The following is a 24,466-nucleotide window of genomic DNA, read 5'->3' on the forward strand; positions in this document are numbered from 1 at the left end:
TGCATTGCTGTGGAGAACAAGCCCCTCTTGAGATGATCAAGCTGTAAGATCTGTACTCCCTTAACCTAAATTCAGGTGTAAATATGTGAATTTCTTAAAGCTACAACAACCTCTACCACGTCTTCAATTCTCCAAAGAGCACAGGCACAGGTTGAGGGCTAAGACTTCTGGAATCCCATGTTACAGCTGGTAACAATATAAAGAACTTTAGACTGAACCAGCTCAAGCCTTTGCAGAAGAAAAGCTCTGATGCTTCTCCATGCAGATAAATCACCTTTGAGATGGGAATTACAGAGAGAAGTTATTTCTGGAGATTCAGCAGCAGTGTGGTCCATTGTGAGGTGCAACTGTGTGCACAGGGTTGCATCCAACTAAATTTTACTCAAAGCAGACTCAATGAAATTCATGGGCCTAAGTTAGTCATGTTCATTCATTTCAACGAGTCTACTCTGAGTAGGACTAATACCTAGATGCAGCCCATACTGGTTAAGATATTGATCAGGAAATCTCTAGGTCAAAAGTCGCCTCTGCCACAAACCTTGGTGGCTTCTAGTAGGCCACAATTGCTCAGCCTCAGCTCTGCACTCCTCCATCTTCAATATTCAATATTTACCTAATCTACAGAGTTGTGTTGTTGTAATCATTCCAATGTGGCAATGGATACAAAGAACTTGGAAACCTAAAGTGCAATTATAAATGCTAAGTTTTATGGTGATGATGGTGCCCCCGGTGATGAAATAAAAGCTAGCGTAGCTTTCACACCTGCAAATGGGTATGTGGGCAGAGCAACACTCCTCTGATGACCCGGGAGAAATCGCGCAGGTTGAAGACATAGTGAGATTTTGAAGGAGTCGGAAGGAAGTTTTCCACAGCCATCTTATAAATGTTCATGGTAGCATGAACCATCATTTTGCCAAGCCTTTGAAAAGGAGCAAAAAAGTTAAATGTAACCCTGAGCTTTCTTTCCACCATGCCCCCTGCCCCTAGGTTCTCTTCTCCCACTCTGCCATGGTGAAGAGTTGCAGACATCACTAGGGATGAGCAAATCCATTAATTTCGGATTCTCATTTTCCCAATTTTATGTTCAGTTCTACAAATTTCCACACCAATTTGCAACCCCCCCCCCCAAATCATTAGCATTTAGTGCTAATTTCTCCTAACATACACACTTTTGGATGTTTTTGCCTAAGATATCCATTTTTGCAAGCAATTTCCCCCAATATAATTCATTTCATGTTACTGTCAGAAATATATGCATTTTTGTGCATGGATGTCAGGGAACTGCCATCTGAGACTAAGGAGGTGAAAGGGCTCATGGAGGGTGAGAGAGACCATTCAGCGGAGGAGGGGACCAGCAGGGGGAGAAGTGGAGTTCCAAGGGAAAGTGAGTCGGAGGGAGGGCTCAGAGACACTTCAAGCGGGAGCAGCAGGGAGATTTCAGGACCTCCTGTAGGGACACCCACTCCTCGGCGGAAACTGTCACGCCGAGAGTCCAGAAGACGCGTTTCCGTTAAGGAGCTTTTATGCTGGAAGAAGTTCCGTAAACGCCCACTGTCCGATTCAACGAGCGATTGATGGAGTCATGTTTAAGGAGCTCCATCACAGACAGAGGTTTGGGGACTTAGCCAAACTCTGAGGGATTAGGATTTTACGCACAAGCAGCTCATCATCCCATCACAGCAATCGGACAGTCCCTGAAAGCAGCTTGTGCAGAGAGGCATCATGAGTAACCCAGCCGGAGCCGGAGGAGCAGCAGGAGCTGGAGAGGGTCCAAGCCTGGAAGAAAGGTACAGAGTGTTGGAACTCCAGCTAGCAATGCAAACGGCGAGGCTAGAAGAAAGGAGGGCGCAGGATGCAGAAAAGGCAAAAGGCGCTACACTAGCAAGAAAGATGCCAGGAATGGTGCAGAAGTTTGGGGGGGACCCCAGGAACTACCAAGCCTTTAGGACAGAGATGCAGTATGCTCTTGAACTGCAGTTTAATGACTTTCCCGACGAGGCATCGAGAGTGGCGTTTGTGATTGGCCATCTCGAAGGGGGGGCGAGAGACTGGGTCAGACCCCTGATGGCAGGGAATAGTGAAATGCTGAAGGACGCGAGGAAGTTTTTTCGCGCCATGGATTTGATGTTTTCCAGCGAGATTGAACAGGGGCTGGTGCGCAGACAATTGATGGCGTGCAAACAGGGGAGCCGATCGGTTCGTGAGTACTGGACTGAGTTTACAATGTTGATACATAGATTGGGGTGGGACCTTTCGGCGGAACCCATTCAAATGCTCTTTGAAGAGGGGCTTTCTTCGGCGGTGAAAGATGAACTTTCCCGGGCGCCCAGGGCGGAGTCTATGGACCAGCTGACCAAATCAGCGCTGACCATTGGAGCACGCCAGGAGGCAAGAGCCTTGGAGAAGCGGGAGGGGAAAGGAGAGCGTTGGAGGGATTTCCGCATTCCAGAGATTCCAGAACCAAGTTTCCCGCCAGGAGAGCCGATGGAAGTTGGAACAGCGCGCGCGCGCGCAGTTTCAAATCCCAGTGAAGGGAGGAAGAAGGAGGGAAAGAGCGCCAAGAAATGTTATCTCTGCCAGCAGCCAGGTCACTTTGCCAGAGTCTGCCCGCAAAGAAAGGAATGGCAAGGGATGGCTGGAGCTGTTGGGGGGAAGGAGGAGGAAGTCCAGGAGCCAGTAAAAGCCAACGCCTGTCTGCCTCTGTCAGGGCACTGCAGACAGGCCAAGGAGCAGTAAAAGTGCCCACTCCGGAACCTCCAAGACCAGCCCTAGTAATAGAGGTGTTGCTAGAGCTGGCAAACGGATACCCACTAAAGACTAAGGCGCTGCTGGACTCAGGCAGCTCCTGTAATTTTATGAGCAAGGAGTTTGCAGCTGAACACCAGATACAGACACTCCCTTTAAGCAACCCCCTGCAGGTCACCACGATCGATGGGAGGGAGCTGCTGGGAGGAGAAGTCAGCCTACAAACCGTCCCAATGGTTATGAGGGTGGCCAGGCACACTGAGAGGATAGCGTTCAATGTAGCCACCCTGGGAGGGGCTCCAGTCATTTTGGGAATGAGCTGGCTAGCGTTGCATGACCCGCTAGTGGGCTGGCATCAGAGAGTGGTCTCCTTTGGGTCAGCACATTGTCTGGAACACTGCAGAGAGGGAAAGGTGCCAGAAGGGGCAAAAGCCTCTCTAGCAGGGACGGAAGTGGCGGACAAAGGGAAGGTGCCCAAACAATACGCTGACCTGAGCAAGGTCTTCAGTGAAAGGGAAGCAGATAAATTACCACCGCACAGAGACTTTGACTGCCAAATTAATCTGGTCCCTGGGGCCCAGCTCCCCGTGGGCAAGCTGTACGCCATGTCAGACAGGGAAATGCAGGAGTTAAGGGAGTTTATTGATAAAAACCTGAAGAGGGGCTTCATCAGAGAGTCCAGAGCGGTGGGGGGGAGCCCAGTGTTTTTTGTGGACAAAAAAAACACGGATAAACCGAGATTGGTCGTGGACTACCGGGCCCTAAATGCCGTGTCAGAACCAGTGACTTTCCCCATGCCCAGGATTGATGACATTTTGACCAGGGTGAGGAAGGGAAAGATATTCACGAAACTGGACCTGAGAGGAGCATACAACCTGATACGAATAAAGAAGGGGGATGAATGGAAAACCACCATGTTCACCCCTTTGGGGGCGTTTGAATATCTCGTTATGCCATTCGGATTACAATCAGGCTCCGCCTGTTTTCAATCGCTCATGAACCACGTACTGGGACCTTTGCTCTATAAGAATTGCGTGGCCTTCCTCGATGACGTGCTGATATATTCAGAGAATGAGGAGCAGCATGTAAAGGATGTCAGGGAAGTGCTGAGCCAGCTGCAAGCAAACCAGTTGTGGGTGAAATTGGAGAAGTGTCAGTTCCACACCAAGGAGGTGGAATTCCTGGGGTACCGCTTATCAGACAAGGGATTAGCCATGGATCCAGGGAAGGTCCAGGCGGTGCTGGAATGGAAGACACCGAAAACGAAAAAAGATGTGCAAAGGTTCTTAGGGTTTGGGAACTTTTACCGTAAATTCATCAAGAACTTTGCCCACTTAACGGCTCCCATCACGGACTGTCTAAGCAGCAAGAAGAAATTCGTTTGGACGGCGGAGGCGGAGCATGCTTTTGAGGAATTGAAAAGGGCATTCGCTTCGGAAGAACAGCTCCTGCATGTGGATTTACAAAAACCCATGAGAGTGGAAACTGATGCCTCAGACCGGGCGGTGGGGGCGGTGCTGCTTCAGCCAGGGAGCAATAAGTCGGAATGGAGACCGTGTGCCTTCTTTTCGCGTAAGCTGAACAAATCCGAGAGGAACTACACGGTATATGACCGAGAACTACTCGCCATTCACGAAGCGTTCCGGAGATGGAGACACTTACTAATTGGCGCACAACATAAGGTGCAAGTGTGTACGGACCACAAGAATTTGGAGTATTGGAGAACGGCACGGGTGCTCAACCAACGACAAGTGAGATGGGCCCAGGAGTTCTCCAGATTCCATTTTGAAATTTGCTATGTGCCAGGTCCAGAAAACATCAGAGCGGACGCTCTCTCTCGCAAACCTGAATATTTGGAGGGGGAGGGAGCGCCGGAAGAGAGACATATTATCCCAGAGGACCACTGGGTGTGTGGTGCGGCCTGGGTGGGGCAAAGAGAACTGGTAGAGGGAACGGTAAATGATGAGTACGCCCAGGACAAGCTCAGAGGTCTAAGGAGAGAGGGAGGAGACCCCAGGGGTTTTGAAGAAAGAAACGGGGCATTGTATTACAGAGGGGCGCTATATATACCCGAAGGGGAATTGAGGGGGAGAGTACTCAAACAGCTGCACGACAATCCCACAGCGGGGCATTTTGGGCAACACAAGACCATGTGGTTGGTGACCAGGGAGTTTTGGTGGCCCAAGGCGAGGGAGGATGTACGGGAGTATGTGAGAAGGTGTGACCAATGCCAGAGAGCCAAAGGAGAAAGGCGGGCACCAGCGGGGTTATTAGAACCGTTACCCACACCAGAACGACCGTGGGAGGCGGTGTCGATAGATTTTATGACTGATCTGCCCAAATCCCAGGGGAAAACCGCCATACTAGTCGTAGTAGACCTGTTAACTAAGATGGGTCACTTTGTAGCTTGCTCACATGCAGTCACGGCGGAAGAAACAGCGAAATTGTTTGTAGAACATATTTTCAGACTGCATGGCGCCCCCTTGAGGGTGGTTTCCGACAGAGGGAAACAGTTCACGTCCAGATTCTGGAGGAAACTTATGAGCTTATTGCACGTAGAGGTCAACTTTTCGACTGCCAGGCACCCTGAGACCAATGGGCAGGCGGAGAGAGCAAACGGTATTCTCCAACAATACCTGAGGTGTTATGTCAATGACAGAGAGAACGATTGGGTCGAAAAGTTGGCACTAGCGGAAGTTGCTTACAATAATGCTGAGAATGTGTCCACCGGGATGAGCCCCTTTTTGGCTAATTATGGGTGCCACCCCAGGGCGTTTCCAGGGGAAGGAGGGGAAAGATGGAGTGTTCCGGCCGCGGAACTTTTTGTAGAAGAAATGGAAGCGATCCATCGTCAACTCCAACTCAACTTAGAAAGGGCCAAGGAAGAATATAAGAGGCAGGCAGACAAGAGCAGAAGGGAAGGTGAAACAATTAGGGTGGGGAGTCGGGTCTGGCTATCAACCCAAGGGTTGCCGTTCAAGGGGGGTTGCAAGAAATTGAGACCCAAAAGATTGGGACCATTTGAGGTCATCCAACAGGTCAACCCAGTGGCGTTCAGACTCCGGTTACCGAACCACATGAAACTGCACCCAGTATTCCACAGGTCATTACTGTCACCATACAGGGGGGAAGGTGAAGGGGTATCCACACGGGGGCCAGCCATAGAAGAAAGGGAAAGCCGCAACCATGTGGCGGAAATCATCGACTCCAGGTGGAAGGGTAATCAGGTGGAGTATTTGGTCGCGTGGGAAGGGGAACCGGAGTCGGAAAACACCTGGGTGAAGGCAGAGGAGGTCCGTGACGAGATCTTGATCGAAACGTTTCACCAAAGGTTCCCCAGGAAACCTCAGCCAGTAGCGAGGTTTCGGAGGGAGTACTTTGGCACCACCGACGATGAGGAGGAACTGGAGGGATTCAGGGAATCGGAGTTGGAAGGAGGAACAGACTCCGATGAGGAGGAGTACTTGGAAACCGGAGACAGCAAAAGGTGGAGGGAAGTGTTCGAAACTTCGGAAGATGAGGGAGGTTCCTTCAGGGGTTTTGCTCCCTCGCCTCCCGCAGAGGAGGGGAGGGAAGGGGGTGAAGGGGGCCCTGGAGGGGAGGTGGATGTCAGGGAACTGCCATCTGAGACTAAGGAGGTGAAAGGGCTCATGGAGGGTGAGAGAGACCATTCAGCGGAGGAGGGGACCAGCAGGGGGAGAAGTGGAGTTCCAAGGGAAAGTGAGTCAGAGGGAGGGCTCAGAGACACTTCAAGCGGGAGCAGCGGGGAGATTTCAGGACCTCCTGTAGGGACACCCACTCCTCGGCGGAAACTGTCACGCCGAGAGTCCAGAAGACGCGTTTCCGTTAAGGAGCTTTTATGCTGGAAGAAGTTCCGTAAACGCCCACTGTCCGATTCAACGAGCGATTGATGGAGTCATGTTTAAGGAGCTCCATCACAGACAGAGGTTTGGGGACTTAGCCAAACTCTGAGGGATTAGGATTTTACGCACAAGCAGCTCATCATCCCATCACAATGGATTATCTTAGTATATGCATTTTGCATACATAACCTGGCCAGAGAACTGCACTGTTAAGACTGGGAAAGTGCAAAGGATTTCCTTTTGCACAACAAAAGTCCTCCGCCCACGCATCTATCCCTAACCCTCCCCAAATCTGCTCCAAAGGGTTGGTGGAACATGTTTAGGGGAAGTTCCATTGTACAAGCAGAAATCCTTGTGCTGAGACAATGGTTTAATTGGACACTGCTCATTATTTCTCCCCCATCCCCATTCATAATTCAGTGGCAAAGCACATGGCTTTACACATTAGTCCCTCGCATCTCCAACACCTGAAAACCTGGAGAGCTGCTGCCAGTCAGTACAGACAGAACTAAGTTAGATGGACCAATGACAGCTTCCTATTTTGCTAATCATGGAGATTCTTTATCAACCTCCTGATCCTAAATCAAGTGTCACTTCAGATAGCAAACACACAACAGTACAGGATTATATAGCAAGAGCAGTGGCAGTGGTAGATAGCAGCTAGATGTTGTTAGGAGAAATGAGTGGGAGTGGTGCATCCAAAATGTTATGGAAAGAATTAATGTGCTATGGAATCCTAGGATGTCACCACAGCAGGCAGTTTCTGCTGCCAGGTGTGTTATCAGGTGTAGAGAGTGAGTTTTACTGTGAGAGCATAAGGAGTGTGTTTTAGACTGCTATGTGCCTTAGAGTAAGTCTTTAAAATCTCATAAATCTGCCAGTTTCTCATACGTATGTGTGTGTTTTCAGTGCCTTTTTATGGGGGAACGCAGGGGTACGCATACCCCTAAACATTTTTTGAATCTAACAGGAGAAGAAACTAATATATTTTTTTTTAAAAAAAGTTTCTTCTCTAGCATGGTGAATTGTCAGTTCCGCTGCTACCCCCGATGGCGGCCTCATTTCCTGTCATGGTGTGTTTCCTGAGTCTCAGATGGAAGCAAGTGTTTAATGTGTGGAGTAGGAGTTGGAATCTAGCATGGTGATTGGTCAGTTTTGTTGTATTTGCTGTATTTATTTTTCCCAATCTGAACTATAAAATGGTGATTTTTCTTGAGTCAAAATGAGAGTACCCCTAAACAATTTTTAAGGAAAAAAATCACTGTATGTTTTAGTATACCAAGTAAAGTAATGTGTTATGTTTAAACTCTAAACAGAGAGTCTTGTGCAGTCTTTTCTACAAGAGAAAAAGAGAACTGTACTTTTTTTAAAGGGTACAACGACCTGGGGCAGCTTCTGCGCATATAAATACCACAAAATGTGCTCTCTTGAAGAGAAGTACATTCCTTACGGTCCATTTACCTCAGAAAAGTGGCCTCAAACCCTTTGCTGAAGTGCCAGTCAACGATGGAAGCAAAGATCTTTGTTAAAATTTCATCATCAAAGGCACTGATGGAAATAATGTTCAAGTGCCTTGTGAAACGTCCTGTAAGACACAAGGGAAGACACAGTAAGTCTCAATGCGGCTTTGCCATTCCTTCTGATGACCCCAGGCAGATACAGTGGTACCTTGGTTCTCAAACGCCTTGGTACTCAAACGCCTTGGTTCCCAAACGCCGAAAACCCAGAAGTAAGTGTTCTGATTTTCAAACGCTTTTCAGAAGCCGAACGTCCGATGTGGTTGTTGGCTATTGTTTCCGGGGCGCCTGCACCAATCAGAAGCTGCGCCTTGGTTTTTGAACATTTCAGAAGTCAAACTGACTTCCAGAACAGATTAAGTTTGGCGCTTTTGTTTTTGCTATTTATTTTGAGTTTTTGTTTTTGAGGCTTTTTTGGTTAATTTGTTTTTGTGACTGTGTGGAACCCAGTTCAGCTACTGATTGATTGACTGTGTGACTGCAGAAAAGGATAAAAGGCTGTCCTATTGCATTTAATCTGACATCATACCTGTAATATCATTCCTTCCACCTCCAGGAGGCCCCATTGCTGAAAGGAACAGAACATCAACAATATCAAGCCTTGAGGTATCCTTCTTGTCGTACCAGTGGCCGTGATCAATCCATTGCCTAAGGAGTTCTATGGGAGGCTGGGCTCCATACACTTCCTTGGCAGGCATATTTAAGTCATCTAGGAAGAATATTGATTGAATATTATTTTCCGAAGACAAAAAAGAACTCTCTCTACCCCTCTCCCTCTACCCATCAACACAAGAAAGCAAAGAAAGGGCGAGGATAAGGATGAGGCTATCAGCCTCAATGGTCAGGGGCAGCAATGCTTCTGAACACCAACACCAGGAGCAGAGGAGTGCTCTTGTGCTCAGATTCTACTTGCAGGCTTCCCAGAGGTATCAGGGTAGCCGGGATGCTGGACAAGACAGGCTGTTGGCCTGGTCCAGGAGGGCTCTTCTTATGTTCTCTAGAGAAAGGAACAGAGCCTTTTCTAGATTAAACTTTTATTTGTATGCTACAACCACAGCAAGAATGTTTATTGCTAGGAATTGGAAAGGGGATACGATACCAACAAAGGCAGAATGGCAAAACAAATTGTGTGAGTATTTGGAATTGGTAAAAACGACAGTGGCAATTAGGCATCAGCCAAACCAAAAGTTTTTTAAAGAGTGGGAATGTGTAAAAGACTATTTGGAAAAACATTGTTCTCAAATTAAACCCTTGATACATTTCGAATAAACTTCACAAAGTTAAAAACAGATAATAATAATAATAATAATAATAATAATAATAATAATAATAATAATAATTTATTTGTACCCCGCCCATCTGGCTGGGTTTCCCCAGCCACTCTGGGCGGCTTCCATAGAAACCAAAAATACACTAAAATATCACACATTAAAAACTTCCCTGAACAGGGCTGCCTGTTATATATTACAGAATATATAACTTATAGATAAGTAATATATTCTGTAATAGAAAGGTAATAAAGATAAACAACACAGTTGAAAAGAGAAAGAGCACGATGGCACCTTCACCTGGCAGTATGTTGCACTCAGGAGTGGCAGTGGTTACACCTGTGATATACCACCGGATGAAGGTGCCATTGCACTCTGGCCCTCAAACCGAGGGAGAAATGAGTTGTGAGGCACCAGAGCCGATGGAGCTTCTTTCTCACTTGATGCGCTGGGCACTGGCAGTGAAGGGACTCCCTTTGTTGCCAGCACCCAGCACCCCAAGGGAAAACAAGCTGCATCAACCCCAGCCTATCAGATGATGGTGTGGTTGCTCGAGAGTAAACAGACAAGACTCCGACCTGTCTTTTCCAGGCTTTATTCTTGGTGAGACCCATTTACAGTGAAGAGCGTCGTAAGTTCATGTCTGGCTCAATCGCTAGCAGAATCTGGGAATGGTCGGTCTTTGTACCTCCCCCATGATAAAGATCGCGTCACCCCCAACCTTTTCCGCCCCTCCCTGCGCCAAAGCCTACTGCGCAGAATGGGTGCTGGCAAGGACATACTTCCCCCCCTCTCCAGTTTGCTGAGGTTCGGTGTTGAGGCTGCCACAGCCCTATGAGGCACCAGGGTGAAACCGCTGCCTCTCCAAACGAGGGAGCTGAGGCTGTTTCTGTTACGAAAAAGGAGCAATGCAGAAGCAAGCACCAGGTGGCTGGAATGGTAAACAGGATGTGGGTGATATTGGATTGTACCGTGGGAACCAGGCACAGTTTGTAAAGTGCTCTGAGAGCCGGATGTTACCTCAGAGCAGCACATGACCCTGTACTGGAAGTACATGGGTGGAGTTTATTCTCTCTCTGCAGTTGGGAAGCAGAGTGTGCAGACATGTTTTCTCTGTACTGCTGAAAGACAGGAATAAAGACATGTAGATATATTTCTGTCTGTCTCTTTCCCCCTCCCTGGGGGAGGAGTGGTGTGTTCTCCTTCACGTTTGAAAAGGATCGCCGAAGAGACCTCCTTTGATCTTGCCGGCAGACGCTGGCAGGGGAGGTCAAGGATTCAAGCCGGGCACCTGGAGGGTGGCCAAATTCCTAAGAGCTGGAGGCTCTGACTCTTGGCTTGAATTCCGACAACTGGTAGCAGACCGATGGTTATCTGATCTATCAGAATCTGCATGAGAGGTGAGAGGTCGATGAATCGTTGCCATCCTCTGCACCTAAGGAGATAAAGAAAAGCGTCTGCCTGCAGCCAGAAAGCTGAACAGAACAGACAGCTGGACACCGAGAGGAGTGTGTTTCAAGGCAACGGAGCCCCAGAAAAGGTATGCTGCATTTTGGGCAAGAGAGAAAAGTGAACGCAGAAAGGTTTAATTTCTGGTTCACAATAGCTGCGTTTGAAAAACAACAGCTCTGAAAGAGCAAACTTGCATACCAGGAATTCCTGTGGTGAGATAAGGAGTTCCGTCCTGAGCAGGTTGCTAGGCAACGTCTGCCAGTTAAAGAATGGCTAAAAAGAGCCTGGGAAATCGAAAGTGTATCTGCGCAGCTGTGCAAGGGTTTTGAAAAAACAGCCCAAAAGTTTTGCCTGCCAGTGAAGCAGTAAACAAAGACTTTTGGAGTTTTACTGGCTTGAAAAGTGAAAGCTGGCTTGAGATTGAGTGTAAAGCTGACCCTTGGATTCAGCATGGATGCCAAGAAGGGGGGAGTGCCCCTGAGTGCCGTGGTTCTAGATGAACACAGCCGGCATGCTGCACTGGAAGTAAAGGACAGGGGGAGGGAGGAACGGAGTTCTAATTCCCCCACCGATGAGGCTACTGGAAAGGAGGCTGTAGCTTTGAACGCTGTCCAGTGTTACAATTGCGGACAGGCTGGGCATCTTCAGCGGAACTGTAAGAAGCCACGTCAGCCAAAAGGAGCGAAGGGCCGCTCAGCAAAGCCTGAGGCGTCAGGCAAAGGTCGTACCAAGCCTATGGTGGAACCTGCAAAGGCTTTGATGGCGAAAGGAACCACGCCAGATGTTGGGAACGCGTTTATTATTGACACTGCAGCGACAGTTCTATGTCCCCACACAGAGAACTCTTTTCAACGTTTAAGAAGCAAAGCTTCACTGTGACACAGGCCAATGGTCAGGAGCTAGAAGCGGCCGGCGTGGGGACTGTCTATCTTAAGAGTCTGGACTTGACAATAAACAATGTTTACTTGGTTCCTGAATTGAAGTTCAATCTGCTGAGTGTTTCGCAGATTGCAAAGAGAGGACTGAAACTGTCCTACGATGCTGAGAGCTGCGAGATCTACAAAGATGGAGAGTTATATCTTTCTGCCAAACAGAAGGATGGACTTTATTTGTTGACTTTTGCACAAAGTGATTACATGGAATGTAATTCATCTGTGTCTAACCTAGTTTCTCTTGCAGGTGTGAGCAAGAAGAAGACCGGAGTCAACAGAGCATTTCAGCGGGTGTATGCTGATGTGATTGGTCCTCTAGAACCATCTAGAGGCAATGCAAGATATTATCTTGTGTGTGTGGATCATTTCTCTAACTATGTCTGGGTTTATGTGTTGAGAAAGCCACAGGAAGCCTTGGAGAGGTTTCAGGAGTTTTGTGACAAAGTTAAGAGTATGCATGATGCTAACATTGATTGTCTATTCACAGATGAGAAGCAGATTTTTCTTTTACAGGATTTCCAAAGGTTCCTGCAGAAGAAGGGAATAAGACACAAGGTTTCTGTTTCAGCGGAAGCGTGGAACAGGGGTGTCTGTGTACGGGTGAACAGAGAATTGCAAAAGGGGATGGAAGCGCAATTGCTTAGTTCACATCTGCCACATGAGTACTGGGCCGAGTCTCTAATGTCGTACTGTTATACGAAAGTGAGAAAGGTTTCAAAAGAGTTGGGAAGTTCTCCTTTTGAGAAACTGTTCCACAGAAAACCTTCTGTTGCCCATTTCAAGGTTTTTGGGTCTCATGTGAGAACAGAAGCTCCAGGTGGAGTAAAGAATGCCAGAGGCATTTTTGTGGGGTATGAAAAGGGTCTCTACAGAGTAATTTTGTCTGAATCTGGTCAGGTGATTCTCACAAAATTTCTAGAGAGTGCTCCTGAACAGGAGAGAGTGATAGTACACACATTTCCCACTGAGGACGATTCAGATGATGATGATTTCACTGATTTCAGCTGTACAGAAAGTGATGACACTGATAGCTCGGAGAGCTCAGTTGTCACAGTCATTGAGAGGAAGTCTCACACAATAGATAGGCCTTCACAACTGAAGGATGAACCACTGTTTACCATTGGAACTAGTTCTCCAAAGAGTCCTGAGACTGGACCAGTGAGCAGAGAGGATCAGCACCTCACACGTAGGTCTGAGAGAGTTACAAAGGGTCAACCACCCAAGAGGTACTCAAAAGAGTTTGCTAACTTAGCTGTTGCATGTGTTGCTGTTGTAAACAACCGAGGACAGGTTGGAGCTGTGTCTAAGTCAGAGACAAAGACACAACAGAGAGTTGCTAGCCAAGGTAATGCAGATGCACTCATTCCTTGGAAACCAGACAACCAGAGAGGTACACTGGGGAAACCAGTGGCGGGGAGTTCCAAGGGTGGAACTGAAACAACAGGGGAGTGTTATGTGTATAACAACTGTTTGTTTTCTTCTCTGGATCATGCTTTGCTTGCTGCAACACGCATTGATTCTTTTGGGGGAGGATGTTACGAAAAAGGAGCAATGCAGAAGCAAGCACCAGGTGGCTGGAATGGTAAACAGGATGTGGGTGATATTGGATTGTACCGTGGGAACCAGGCACAGTTTGTAAAGTGCTCTGAGAGCCAGATGTTACCTCAGAGCAGCACATGACCCTGTACTGGAAGTACATGGGTGGAGTTTATTCTCTCTCTGCAGTTGGGAAGCAGAGTGTGCAGACATGTTTTCTCTGTACTGCTGAAAGACAGGAATAAAGACATGTAGATATATTTCTGTCTGTCTCTTTCCCCCTCCCTGGGGGAGGAGTGGTGTGTTCTTTTCACGTTTGAAAAGGATCGCCGAAGAGACCTCCTTTGATCTTGCCGGCAGACGCTGGCAGGGGAGGTCAAGGATTCAAGCCGGGCACCTGGAGGGTGGCCAAATTCCTAAGAGCTGGAGGCTCTGACTCTTGGCTTGAATTCCGACAGTTTCACCCCAGCACCTTGCGGGGCCAGGCTTAATGCACCTTGTTCTTCCCTCTGCTTTTCAACATCATTTTGTTAGGGTGGTGATACATCACAATGTTGAAAAGTTGATAACACCCAGCTCTTCCCCCACCCCCTGGTCTTTCTCCCTCCCTACCTACCTGGATTGGGGTCCCTGACAGCTTATTTCTGCGAAAGGAGGTACAGCTGCTGTCGTAACAGCATGCTTCAAAACTGTAATGTGTAGCAAGAAAAATGTTTAAGATGTGATCTTACCTACAAATACAATAGCCTTTTTCCCAGCTGGAGGACCAAAAAGTCCCTTTCTTCTCCTGTCCAATTTTGACATAATAATGTCCTGGGTCTGGTTGGCTGTAGTTCTGGCAGAGAAATTGATGAAGTTGGGAGTGTACTTTGTCTTTGGGAGATTAATCAGAAAGCTGTTGGTGATCGCTGATTTCCCTGTACCAGTGGTTCCCACGAAGAGCAATGGGATTTCATGCTCCACATAGGTTTTCAGGAAAAAACTCTGCCTGGCCGTTTCCATGGTTGGAATTATAAGCTCGGAGACCTGTCGTGAAGAGATGGTTAGGTGTAAAAAACACATCTTGCACATTTGAAAGTAGAAAAATTTGCATCACTGCAAGAAGGGAGTGTGTGCATGAGAAAAAGAGATAATGTATTTATGACCTGTACATTGCAAGGGTCCTGTACACTGCACACCAGGCATGCAATGGAAGCTGGTCCATTAGGGTAAATGGGGCACTGCCCCACCAACCTTACTCTGTTCTCAGCTAGCCGCCAATTGCCTGCCTTCTAACTTACAATACTGTCAGCTTTGTGCTTGTTCCTTAGTCTAAGTGTTGCCCCTGTATAACTCAGCAGGGAATAGGATGGGGACAAAACTAGAATTAGTTGGCTCTGCCTTTCATTGGCTCTGGCTCCACCTACTGTTTAGCCTTCCTGCTATGCATTCATGTGTACCTACATATGCATGCACAGGCTGTAGGATTTCTATCAATGCAGAGTTTCCAGCCACCGTTGGGGTGGGCTGCAGGTTTTGCAAACCTGTCTTCTTAGGGCAGAGCTTGTGCTTTGCTCCATAGGAGTGAGCGGTGACTATTCATTTACTGGGAAGACAACAGGTATAACAATGTATTACTGAGTGTTGTTTATATTTGCTATTGTTGTGAATTGCTTTGAGCTCAACTTGAGGGTTGGGAAAATAGCAGACAAGAATTTAATCAAATCAAAGTGGAGATGCTGCTGAGGGAGGGGGTGGACCAAACCTACGCCCTCTCCATTATTAGGATTTTGGGAACTGAATGCTTTTAATGAAAGGGCTATTGTAATTATCCGTATGTTTTTAATGTTAAGTATAACTGGTTTAATTCATACAGAAATGGAAAATGTATGTATATTAATGAACGTTTTAAATGGAAAATGGCTAAATATGTGATGCTAGCATTGGGGTTTTTTCACAGTAGTTTTCTAAAAGACTCTGAGCTCCTGCTGAGTTGATAATTAGCTAGTTTTTGTTTTCTGCTAGCTAACATGTCAGTGTTGTAACCTTAGATCAGGTGAAAAAGGTATTTGGTTGCAAATCTCCATTCTGAAGTTGCCTTTAGTCTTTTGTCTCAAACTGTGTGGAAGTAAGGATGTGTAAATGACCCTTTGAGTTACAGAGGAAACAGCTCCAGAGAAAATGGATGCTGTGGGAGGAGAAAGGCCTTTGTTTGGATAATTTCATATTATCTAAGATGCTGAGCCTGTGCTGTACACCACAATACATTGTATGAATAGTTGGGGTGTACCTTTGAGACTTATGTTCTGTTTTTAAAGAATTCTACAAGTAAAAGTTTACATGATATTTTATTCAATGATTTCTTCCAAAAGGGGTCAGTTAATACGCATCCAGCTGCTTCAAACTGCATTATATTAATATATGCAGTATTTCAAACATAATTTATATTTATATATAGTCCTAGTTCTGTACATGTTTAATTGCTTTCCAATGATATTCTTCCTATATATTCACTGTTCCTATTTTATCTGTAAGTTGCCTTGAGTCCGTGTCAGCGAAAAAGGCAGGATATAAATAAATATAATGATCACAATAATAATCAGCCCATCAAGGCTTTCACCTGATGTCACAATGATGTGAGGTCATCCCATTCTGCCCTTGCAGGCCTTGTGATGCACAATAATAATTAGCCCATTAAGGCTTTCCCCATCATCATAGTCCCAGCCCTACACCTGCTAAAACTTCACTGTTTTTCTTGGTCATTCCAGAAAGTGTGATTGAACGTTGAGAACAAGCTCTTACATTCATTGATTTGGGACTGGGGGAAATCTTGTTCTTTAAGCAGTGTTTCTAAATCGGGACACAAAAATCCAAAATCAAAACTGTCCCATTCAGCTTTATTAAAAATAATAAACAAAGCCACAGGCAATTATTAACAAAGCCATCAAAAATCACCTCTCCCTCTTCTTTTTTAATTAAAGAACGGAGGTTTCATTATTTCAACTATTCACACACCTCTTAACACTGTAGTTTCTAAGCAGTGTGCAATGATGTTAGAAAGGAGATACAAAGGAGATAAGTGATTAAAAAGCAACCTCAGCTGAGGATTGAACATGGGACTTTCTGCATACAACCCATAATAATAAATGGTTCTATCCAACTTAGTTTTACTCAGAGTAGACCCCTTGAAAGTAATGGTCAGGACTTGTTAATTTGGCCAATCAGATAAGGTCAGCCTGAGCAATTATGAGGCAATAAATGCAAATGGTTTACCTTTACTCCAGCAGGGATGGTTTGCTCTTCTTTTGTAATGTACTCTGTCCAATTATTCCACTGTCCACTGGCTATCTTGTGGAAGTAAAAGTCATACACGGTCCCTGGTTGAGGGGAAAAGGCGATCAGGAAAGCTCAGTTTAAGGCAGCAAGGCTGACTTTGGGTATTATTTCAGACAGCAAAATTTGGATATGTTTCTACATATACCTTCTAACCAAACAGAAACAACCCAAATGCTGCCAAATCATGATTTTGGTACAGAAGAGCAGCTACAGCAGTAGCCCACCAATAATTTCTGTCCTCCAGTTGTGTACCAATAGCAGCAACTCCCCATTCAACACACCACTTTCAAATTACACTGCAAAAGTAAAGAAAAAGTAAAGAAAACTTTAGGGAAGACCAGGAATGGATTTTCTGTGACCTGGGTTCTGATACTGAAAACAAATTCCTAGGTGGAAAAACTGCACTCAGAGGCAGGGATGGAAGGCTCTGTCAATTTCAGTTCTCTTTCAGTTACTCTAAGGCACTGGTTGGCAACGTGTGGCCCATGGGCCAGATCCAGCCCACAAAGACCATTTTACTGGCCGACGAACCGCCCCCAAACCAAGCCGCCCACTCGGCAGGTCTCTCGTGCGCTGCGCTAAACCAGCGCAGCATGGGGACTTGCCAACGGCACAGGAAATCGCGTCTGCGCAGGCACGATTTCTGGCATCTGGGCATGCGCAGAAGCGATTTCTGGTGCCGCGCTGCGCCAGTCCAGCCAATGATCTTTGCGGGAGAGATCCAGCCAATGGCTGGTAAGCCTTGCCAACCCCTGCTCTAAGGCTACCAGAGAGTTCCTATGACGTTACAGATATTGTTGAATATGAACTCTCATCATCATCTTATTATCATCATCATCATCATCATCATCATCATCATCATCATCATCATATTTTTATTTATAGTGTTGGATTTATGACCTTTGTATCAACATACACAATTTTATGAATTGCTGCATACAACTCTGGGATTGTTCAGGTTGAAGGGTGGGATATAAATTAAATAACAGCATAAATAATCCCAGGTCATTCTACTTGGGGCTTATGGGAGCTGGGGATTCCCCATCCATCGTGTTCAGGATGATCAGCTCCTTTCTTAATCTCTGGGACCTGTTACAAAACAATTCAATGCCCATACTGGAGATATGATGCTTAATGATTCATAAACAAAGCCAATTATTTAAATTTGCATAAGCGTATGTGTTTAAACAGACCTCTATCTGGAAAAATGTTGTTCTTCGTCAGCTTTACGCTTTTGGGACGTGGGTGGTTGTCGTCCATCCCCATCAAAACTTCCCGGTAATAATGGTCGAATTTTTTCCTTCCCTCAGCGTTGATGGTGCCCCCGATGGTCCACACCAAGGCGAACAGGAAAAGTCCCTGCAGCCACAGGGTGATCTGCTGGCTGGACATGGTCTCGGAATCGTCTTCGCCGGAATTCCTTATTTCATCTATTTTTTAAAAAGAGCAGATGAAGATTGTTCTTAGAAGGCATAGTCAACAACTTCAAATGGTGTGTGTGTACCACGTCATGTGTTCTATAACCAGGGCAGGCCTTTCCTGCCCCCCCCCATATTTTATTCAAGTTGGCACTCCTGCTGCCAACACATTCAGCTCCCACTCCTTTGCTGTTTGTTTGCTCAGATACTGATTAAAGCAAGGGGTGTCAGCTTACACCACAATCCTATATTAAGTTTATATTGAGCAGATCTGGTGCACAGAGGGCCTTTCAGCTGATGTGAGTCAACAGGGAGAAAGGAGAAGTTATTAGGTGAACAAACTGGACAGGAAAATGTTCTGGGATTTTAAATTAGGCCACAACTTTATTGATTCCAGGTGTAGGTTGGATTTGGCTAAGGCACTGGAGGGCTGGTGGACGGCTGGCACATGATAGAGTCAATCCTAGGGTTAATGTGTCCTCCCCAAGACACAGGTCTACACGGCCGACTCTCCCAAGCCACTGAAGAAAGCTCTGTGGCCCATCTGCCATACACCTTGGCTTTTGGACAGAGACTTCCAACTAGACCCCTCTAAGGGGTGCTCTCTTATTGCACTGTTCTGTGGTGGGGTTGATGCACCACTGCACCCCCCCTTGATGTTAGACTTAAAGGATTCCACGCAATGCCTTTCTCTGCCAAAGTTGTGACTATTGCTATGGGGAAGGCAAAACCTGCAAGCGAGGCCAATCTGTTTGCAGACAAATTGTCACTGCTGGCCAAAATTTCAGTAATAAAAATTAATGTTTTACCTAGAATGATGTTTTTATTTCAAACAATACCTATTGCAACTGATTTACCGTTTAAAGAATGGCAAAAAAGATTTATCGAAGTTTTATGGCAATGTAAAAAACCATGAGTTAAAATGAAAGTACTGCAAGAGATTGGAACTGCCTGATTTGAAAATGTACTTTGCAGCATGTTGCTTAGTGTGGATGAAGGAGTGGGTGATCCTAAGAAATAGGAGGATTTTAGACTAGAAAGTCATGATTTAAGGTTTGGATGGCATGGATATCTGTGGTATGACAAGGTCAAAGTGAATGTGGACTTTACAAATCATTTTGTTAGATGCACTATATTGAGAATCTGGAGTTGAAATAAACGTAGGTTGTACTGTATACAAAGATACCCTTATGGATTTCAATGCAAGATGCGTTTCATATGAAAAGAGGTGACAGGTCAAGAGAAATGCTTAGCCTAGGGAGGCCAGATGACTTCACCTACTACAGCTTTTCATTGTATAGGTTTGTTAGATTTGTGCATTGCTTCCCATTAAGAAAGTGCCAAAGCTATGTACAGTGGTACCTCAGGTTACATATGCTTCAGGTTACATACGCTTCAGGTTACAGACTCCGCTAACCCAGAAATATTATCTCGGGTTAAGAACTTTGCTTCAGGATGAGAACAGAAATCGTGCTCCAGTGGCGTGGCAGCAGCAGGAGGCCCCATTAGCTAAAGTGGTGCTTCAGGTTAAGAAGAGTTTCAGGTTAAGAACAGACCTCCGGAACGGATTAAGTACTTAACCCGAGGTACCACTGTACAGCTGTTATTCTGGTTTGTGCCTGAGCATTTCTACATCCCACTCTTCCTGAACTAGAATAATTTTGAAACAAAAAATTCCAGAACTGCAGCACATGTGCTTTACTACAGTTTTTTCTTCAGTTCATTCCTTTGCACACACATACCAGTGTGTTCTGCAGTTTAACCTGGACCCAGCTCAACATGGGCTTCCTCAGTGATATTTCCAGATCTTTCTGGGGCACAAATTAGTTGGGAGAACTAACACAATTGTTCCCACAATCTTATGACGCAACAAGGTGGGGGTGGGAGAGCGGGAAGTTGAAGCTCACAGGATCCTTACCGAGCAAAGCAGTATACAGTGTCATCATGGAATGAGTGAGATGGATGGGTGATGTCTGAACCATGACCCTGCAATGATGGCGAATAAATTCCAAACAAGGCTGAACTAGCCACATGAACAAGTCGTCAACCTGGAAGTTGGAAAAGGGTAAATGGCTTTCAAATGCAGCAGAAGTTACATTATTACCAATAGGAACAGTTTGCTAACAGTCAATATGCAGAGCAGGACCAATACATTTTGCTGCCTCAAGCAAAAAGCAAAGACAAACAGTGCCTCTTCAATCCCATTACATGTACAGCAGCAGCCAATTGAACTGGCAGCTGAGTCTTACAATGGGGCAGCATTCTCCACAGCATCTGAGGGTAGCAGGCTCACTTGGGAGGTGCATGACAGGCAAAATGGCACAGCAAGGTGGGGGTGGGCAAGTGGGAAAATGAAGCTCACAGCATCCTTACCAAGCACAAACTTTGCTGCTGCTGCTCCTCACTCTCCAGGACTTTCTGCCTGAGGCAGTTCCCTCACGCTGCCTAGTACATGGCCAGCTCTTCCAGTACAGGTGGTAAGACTACCATCACAAAGCTAGGGTGACCATGGGACCCTCAATTACTGCTGTTCCTAAGGATCTAGAAGTGGTTCTCCTGGAGGGGCACAGCTGTAACACTAGCTCCTCTGCAGTGGTATCTCTGCCATTTACCAGGAGGGAGAGAGGGAGATGGTGGGGAGACTGGTGCAGTGCAAGAGGAATGTTAGGAGTGCTGGAGGGACTGCGCTGCTGCACCTGCACCACCCAGATCTCCACGCTGCCTTGTGCCCCCCGCCCCATCCTGGGAACTAGTGTTACAGCTCCACTCCACTGGGTTGGTTATTGATGGTATACATTTGCATAAACATTGGATAGAGAGTAGGTTGGTCATGCATCCTATTATACAAAGGACAGTCCCCTATCTGAAGAGCTGTCCAGTACAAGTTCGATTTCAGTTTAAATAACCCTTAAAAGAACAGGTTTGTCCATCGACAGGTAGCACCTGGATGAGCATGCACAAAGGGCACTTGGACACCATAGTGGGGTGTATTGCATTCTTTAAAAAAATTATAGTACTTATGTCTAAATTTGTACCTATGCATTTTAATTAGCATATGGGAATTTTGTGCAAATCTATGCCTTGGGGGGGTGCATTTCCCCTTCTTTTGGTGCCATGCTAATAGAGTGACAATTACCAGGGATCTTGGATATGAGACATAAATGAGAGCTATTACATGACCATACATGTCTTAGGGCAAGCTTACAAGAGATAGGCCCTTCTTGGTGGTAGTGCCAAGATGGCAGGACCATTGGTTCCAAAATGGTTACATTATTAAATGGCTCTATCACCAACATGTTTCTCCCAAGGTGAAAACAAACTCTGCTCAGTTGTCACATAAGAGGCAAAACGAGAGCACTTACCACTCCGCCTACACTGCAAACAGCACAGAGCAGTTTTCTAGCTATGCGGCCACAGCAACAACTCATCCCCCCCCCTTATTGCCTTCCTGCCCACTGCAGTTGTTCTCCTGTATGAGACACTTGTCAGTTTCTAACTTCCAGATTAGATTATTCCAATGTGCTCTACATCTTCAAGGGGCTCTTCAAGGGGTTGTCCTTGAAGATGACTCAGAATCTTCAAACGGTCCAAAATCCAGCAGCCAAACCAATGTTTAGATCCTGTTTAGATTTCAAATAATTCCAGCTGCACTAGTTGCTAGTTCATTTCTAAGCCCAATTCAAGGTGCTCACATTAGTGTTTAAGATCCTAAGTGGCCCAGGCCCCAAACTTCTGATGAAAGCCCCACATTATTATTATTGTTGTTGTTGTTGTTGTTGTTGTTGTTGTTGTTATTATTTTATTTTTATTATTAAATTATAGGCCCACAAACCAGTTCTCTGTGTTCGCTGTTCAAGTTTGGAGGCAATGTGTTCATATAAGAATCCTTCAGAGGCTTCCAGCCTAACTGGTGAGGTTCCATGTAGATCATACCACACCTGGAAGAATTAACAGTTTTGTTGCACAATTTTGCTTGCAATGAGGGGGTTAAGACTTATGAAAGTTGACTCAGCCTTCAGATGACACTGGGCAATTGCTAGGATTCTTGTGGCACCTTACAAACATAACAGATTTACTGTAGCTGGATCAATTCCCTCTCCCCACCGTCATCCCTAGGCAGAAATAGACATCTATTTTTCCCCTCTCTGACACTGAAAGGGGACCAACTCTGGACCTTTTTGCAACGTCATGAAGGAAGCCTGTAAGGTCAGGTCTCTCTCTCCCTGAACATGGGTCTCTTTCTCCAGCATCATGGTATTTGACCCCTCTCCCTATGTGGTTTTCCCTAATCGAACTTCTCTCCTGCTCTCCCTCCCCTCCTGCCTCTCTCTCACACACTGTTCCATACAGCTCAATCTCTCTGAATGGTGTAAGAGATTTCAGGAATGCCAACAAAGACTCCAAGTTTCGTTTCTTTGGAAGGAATGTCATTGGATCTTTGTGATATAAGGCTTTATTTTCACATACAGACAGGCTGGGCATTACAATGAAAGGCCTCACAGCATTAGCACTCCAACAGATATTGCTTCTTCCCCTTTAGGCTTCCTTTCAAAGCCATAGCTTTGGACTCAGCATGGAGAGAAAGCCAGCTGTTTTGTGTCTTCCTAGCTCCTCCAGAAGAGAGCAGGCAAGACTGGCCTCTGGGCCTGATGCTCTCCTACATCTTGGATGCCCTGGCCTCCAGCCACATGGGGCTTCCTTCTAGAAACATTACCGACTGGTTGTTTCTATGGCAAACTCTTGAATCTGACAAACAGGTCATGTAAAAATGGGGAAGGACTGCATCCCAGTCGCAGAGCATCTATCTTAAATACAGAAAATGAACGGAGAATTGCTGACAACATCGACAATATTGAGCAAGGTGGACCAATGGTCTGACTCATGACAAGGCAGCGTCCTATGTTACTAAGATGTCCAAGAGAATTGCCTAGGGCCATTAACTCCACAAAGAGCATACAGATAAAATTATGTATGTATGTATGTACGTATGTATGCACCAATCCTGTAACAATATAGAGAGGCACATAAAGCTGCTATCGGCTTTGCTTGCAAAAGTTACCTGCTGACAGTAGCTGGAGATGCTTGTTCCAGATCTTCTGGCTCGAACATTAAGCTCATCTTTGCACTCATCTGAATTATTTCACCACTCATTAGGCACAGCTAGAATGAAAACATCATGTAACCATGGTTCAGTCATGTGTATGGTAGGGATTGTGACAGGACAACTTGCACTATTGAGGCATGTGTCACGCAGAGTTTCAGTCATTTTACAGACACGCACATGAACAACAGTGACATTCTGTAAGAGGATGAACATCATTCGTTTGCTTCTTCTCATACTTCCATGCTTGAGAGCAAAAGATAATGAAAGGTTTGCGTGTAATGTTTAACCATGATTTAGCATAAGAAGGGCAATTCCCTCTCTCCTCTTCCAGTATGGCTGCACTGGAAACTTCTTCTTCCATTTTATATTAATCATAGTTTAATGTCTGCATGCATGTGCATGTGTGTGTGCACACGCACACAAATACACAGAGATATTAAAAAGACAGTGGGTAGTAGCCAATGCTAGTCCTACTAAGAGTAGACCTGTAGAAATTAATGCACACAGCTTAGATATTTAATTGGAAACCCAGAAGGCCATGATTCAAAGAGCTATTTGTGTATTAGAAGCATATAGCAAACTATCTAGTATTAAATATTTCCCTGACTGTAATCTAAAATAATTAAGACAGGCGCTGTGATGTAAACACTTTCCCTTGAAATTTGCTTTGAGACTCTCATAAAAAGCAATGAATGAATTTAAATCATTGCCATATTGCATTAGAACAGTGTTATTCTATACTAGGGATTGTTGCCTCTGATTGCTTCAGTTGCCAAAGCTGCCTACACCTACCAGACCCCCCACATGCTTGCCAATCTCCTGCCTGCTTCCTTTACACCAGGCCAACCCCACTCCCTTTACCCCTCACCAAACCCCTTTCCTATCCCTTAACCTTGCCAAACCCACTGAGCGTCAGAGTGAGGTGGGCAGCAGCAGGGCTTGCCTGGAATGCTCACACATCGTGCTGCAGTTCCCACAGCTGCATATTTGTGGTCATGCAAATTACAGTATGATGACATGCTTACATATTTATGTATATAGGCAGAAAGAGCTACAGAGACTCTCTGCTTCCCCACTTCTACAGATATGCTTTGCTTTTGATAACAGCACAATCTTAACCATGTCTACTCAGTTCAATGGGGCTTAATTCCAGATATATGGAGTTAGTGGTTATCGTAAAGCAAATAATGCAGGTTATTTAAAAATAACTACAATAATAAATGAACCAGTTGCAATCAACTACTGGGTGTGGTTCCCAGAGCTTCTTATTACCATATGTGTCTAGTGATACATCTAGAAAATTGCTTCCAGTGCAG

The 24,466-nt window shown here is 45.7% G+C and overlaps 1 protein-coding gene across 1 annotated transcript in view; it reads right to left on the minus strand.

Annotated features, from left to right (window-relative positions):
* Positions 1-24,466, minus strand: part of DNAH3 (dynein axonemal heavy chain 3) — a 95,157-nt gene that overhangs the window by 22,792 nt on the left and 47,899 nt on the right. The window contains exons 37-45 of the mRNA XM_053364226.1: positions 23,106-23,206; positions 21,879-21,984; positions 19,965-20,094; positions 17,822-18,058; positions 16,566-16,669; positions 14,045-14,339; positions 8,655-8,834; positions 8,070-8,193; positions 763-919 (exon numbers count right to left, since the gene is read on the minus strand). Coding sequence (XP_053220201.1) covers positions 763-919; positions 8,070-8,193; positions 8,655-8,834; positions 14,045-14,339; positions 16,566-16,669; positions 17,822-18,058; positions 19,965-20,094; positions 21,879-21,984; positions 23,106-23,206 — 1,434 coding nt within the window. The remainder of the gene's footprint in view (positions 1-762; positions 920-8,069; positions 8,194-8,654; positions 8,835-14,044; positions 14,340-16,565; positions 16,670-17,821; positions 18,059-19,964; positions 20,095-21,878; positions 21,985-23,105; positions 23,207-24,466) is intronic.

Source organism: Podarcis raffonei, chromosome 14 (genome assembly GCF_027172205.1).
Source record: "Podarcis raffonei isolate rPodRaf1 chromosome 14, rPodRaf1.pri, whole genome shotgun sequence".
NCBI lineage: Eukaryota > Metazoa > Chordata > Lepidosauria > Squamata > Lacertidae > Podarcis > Podarcis raffonei.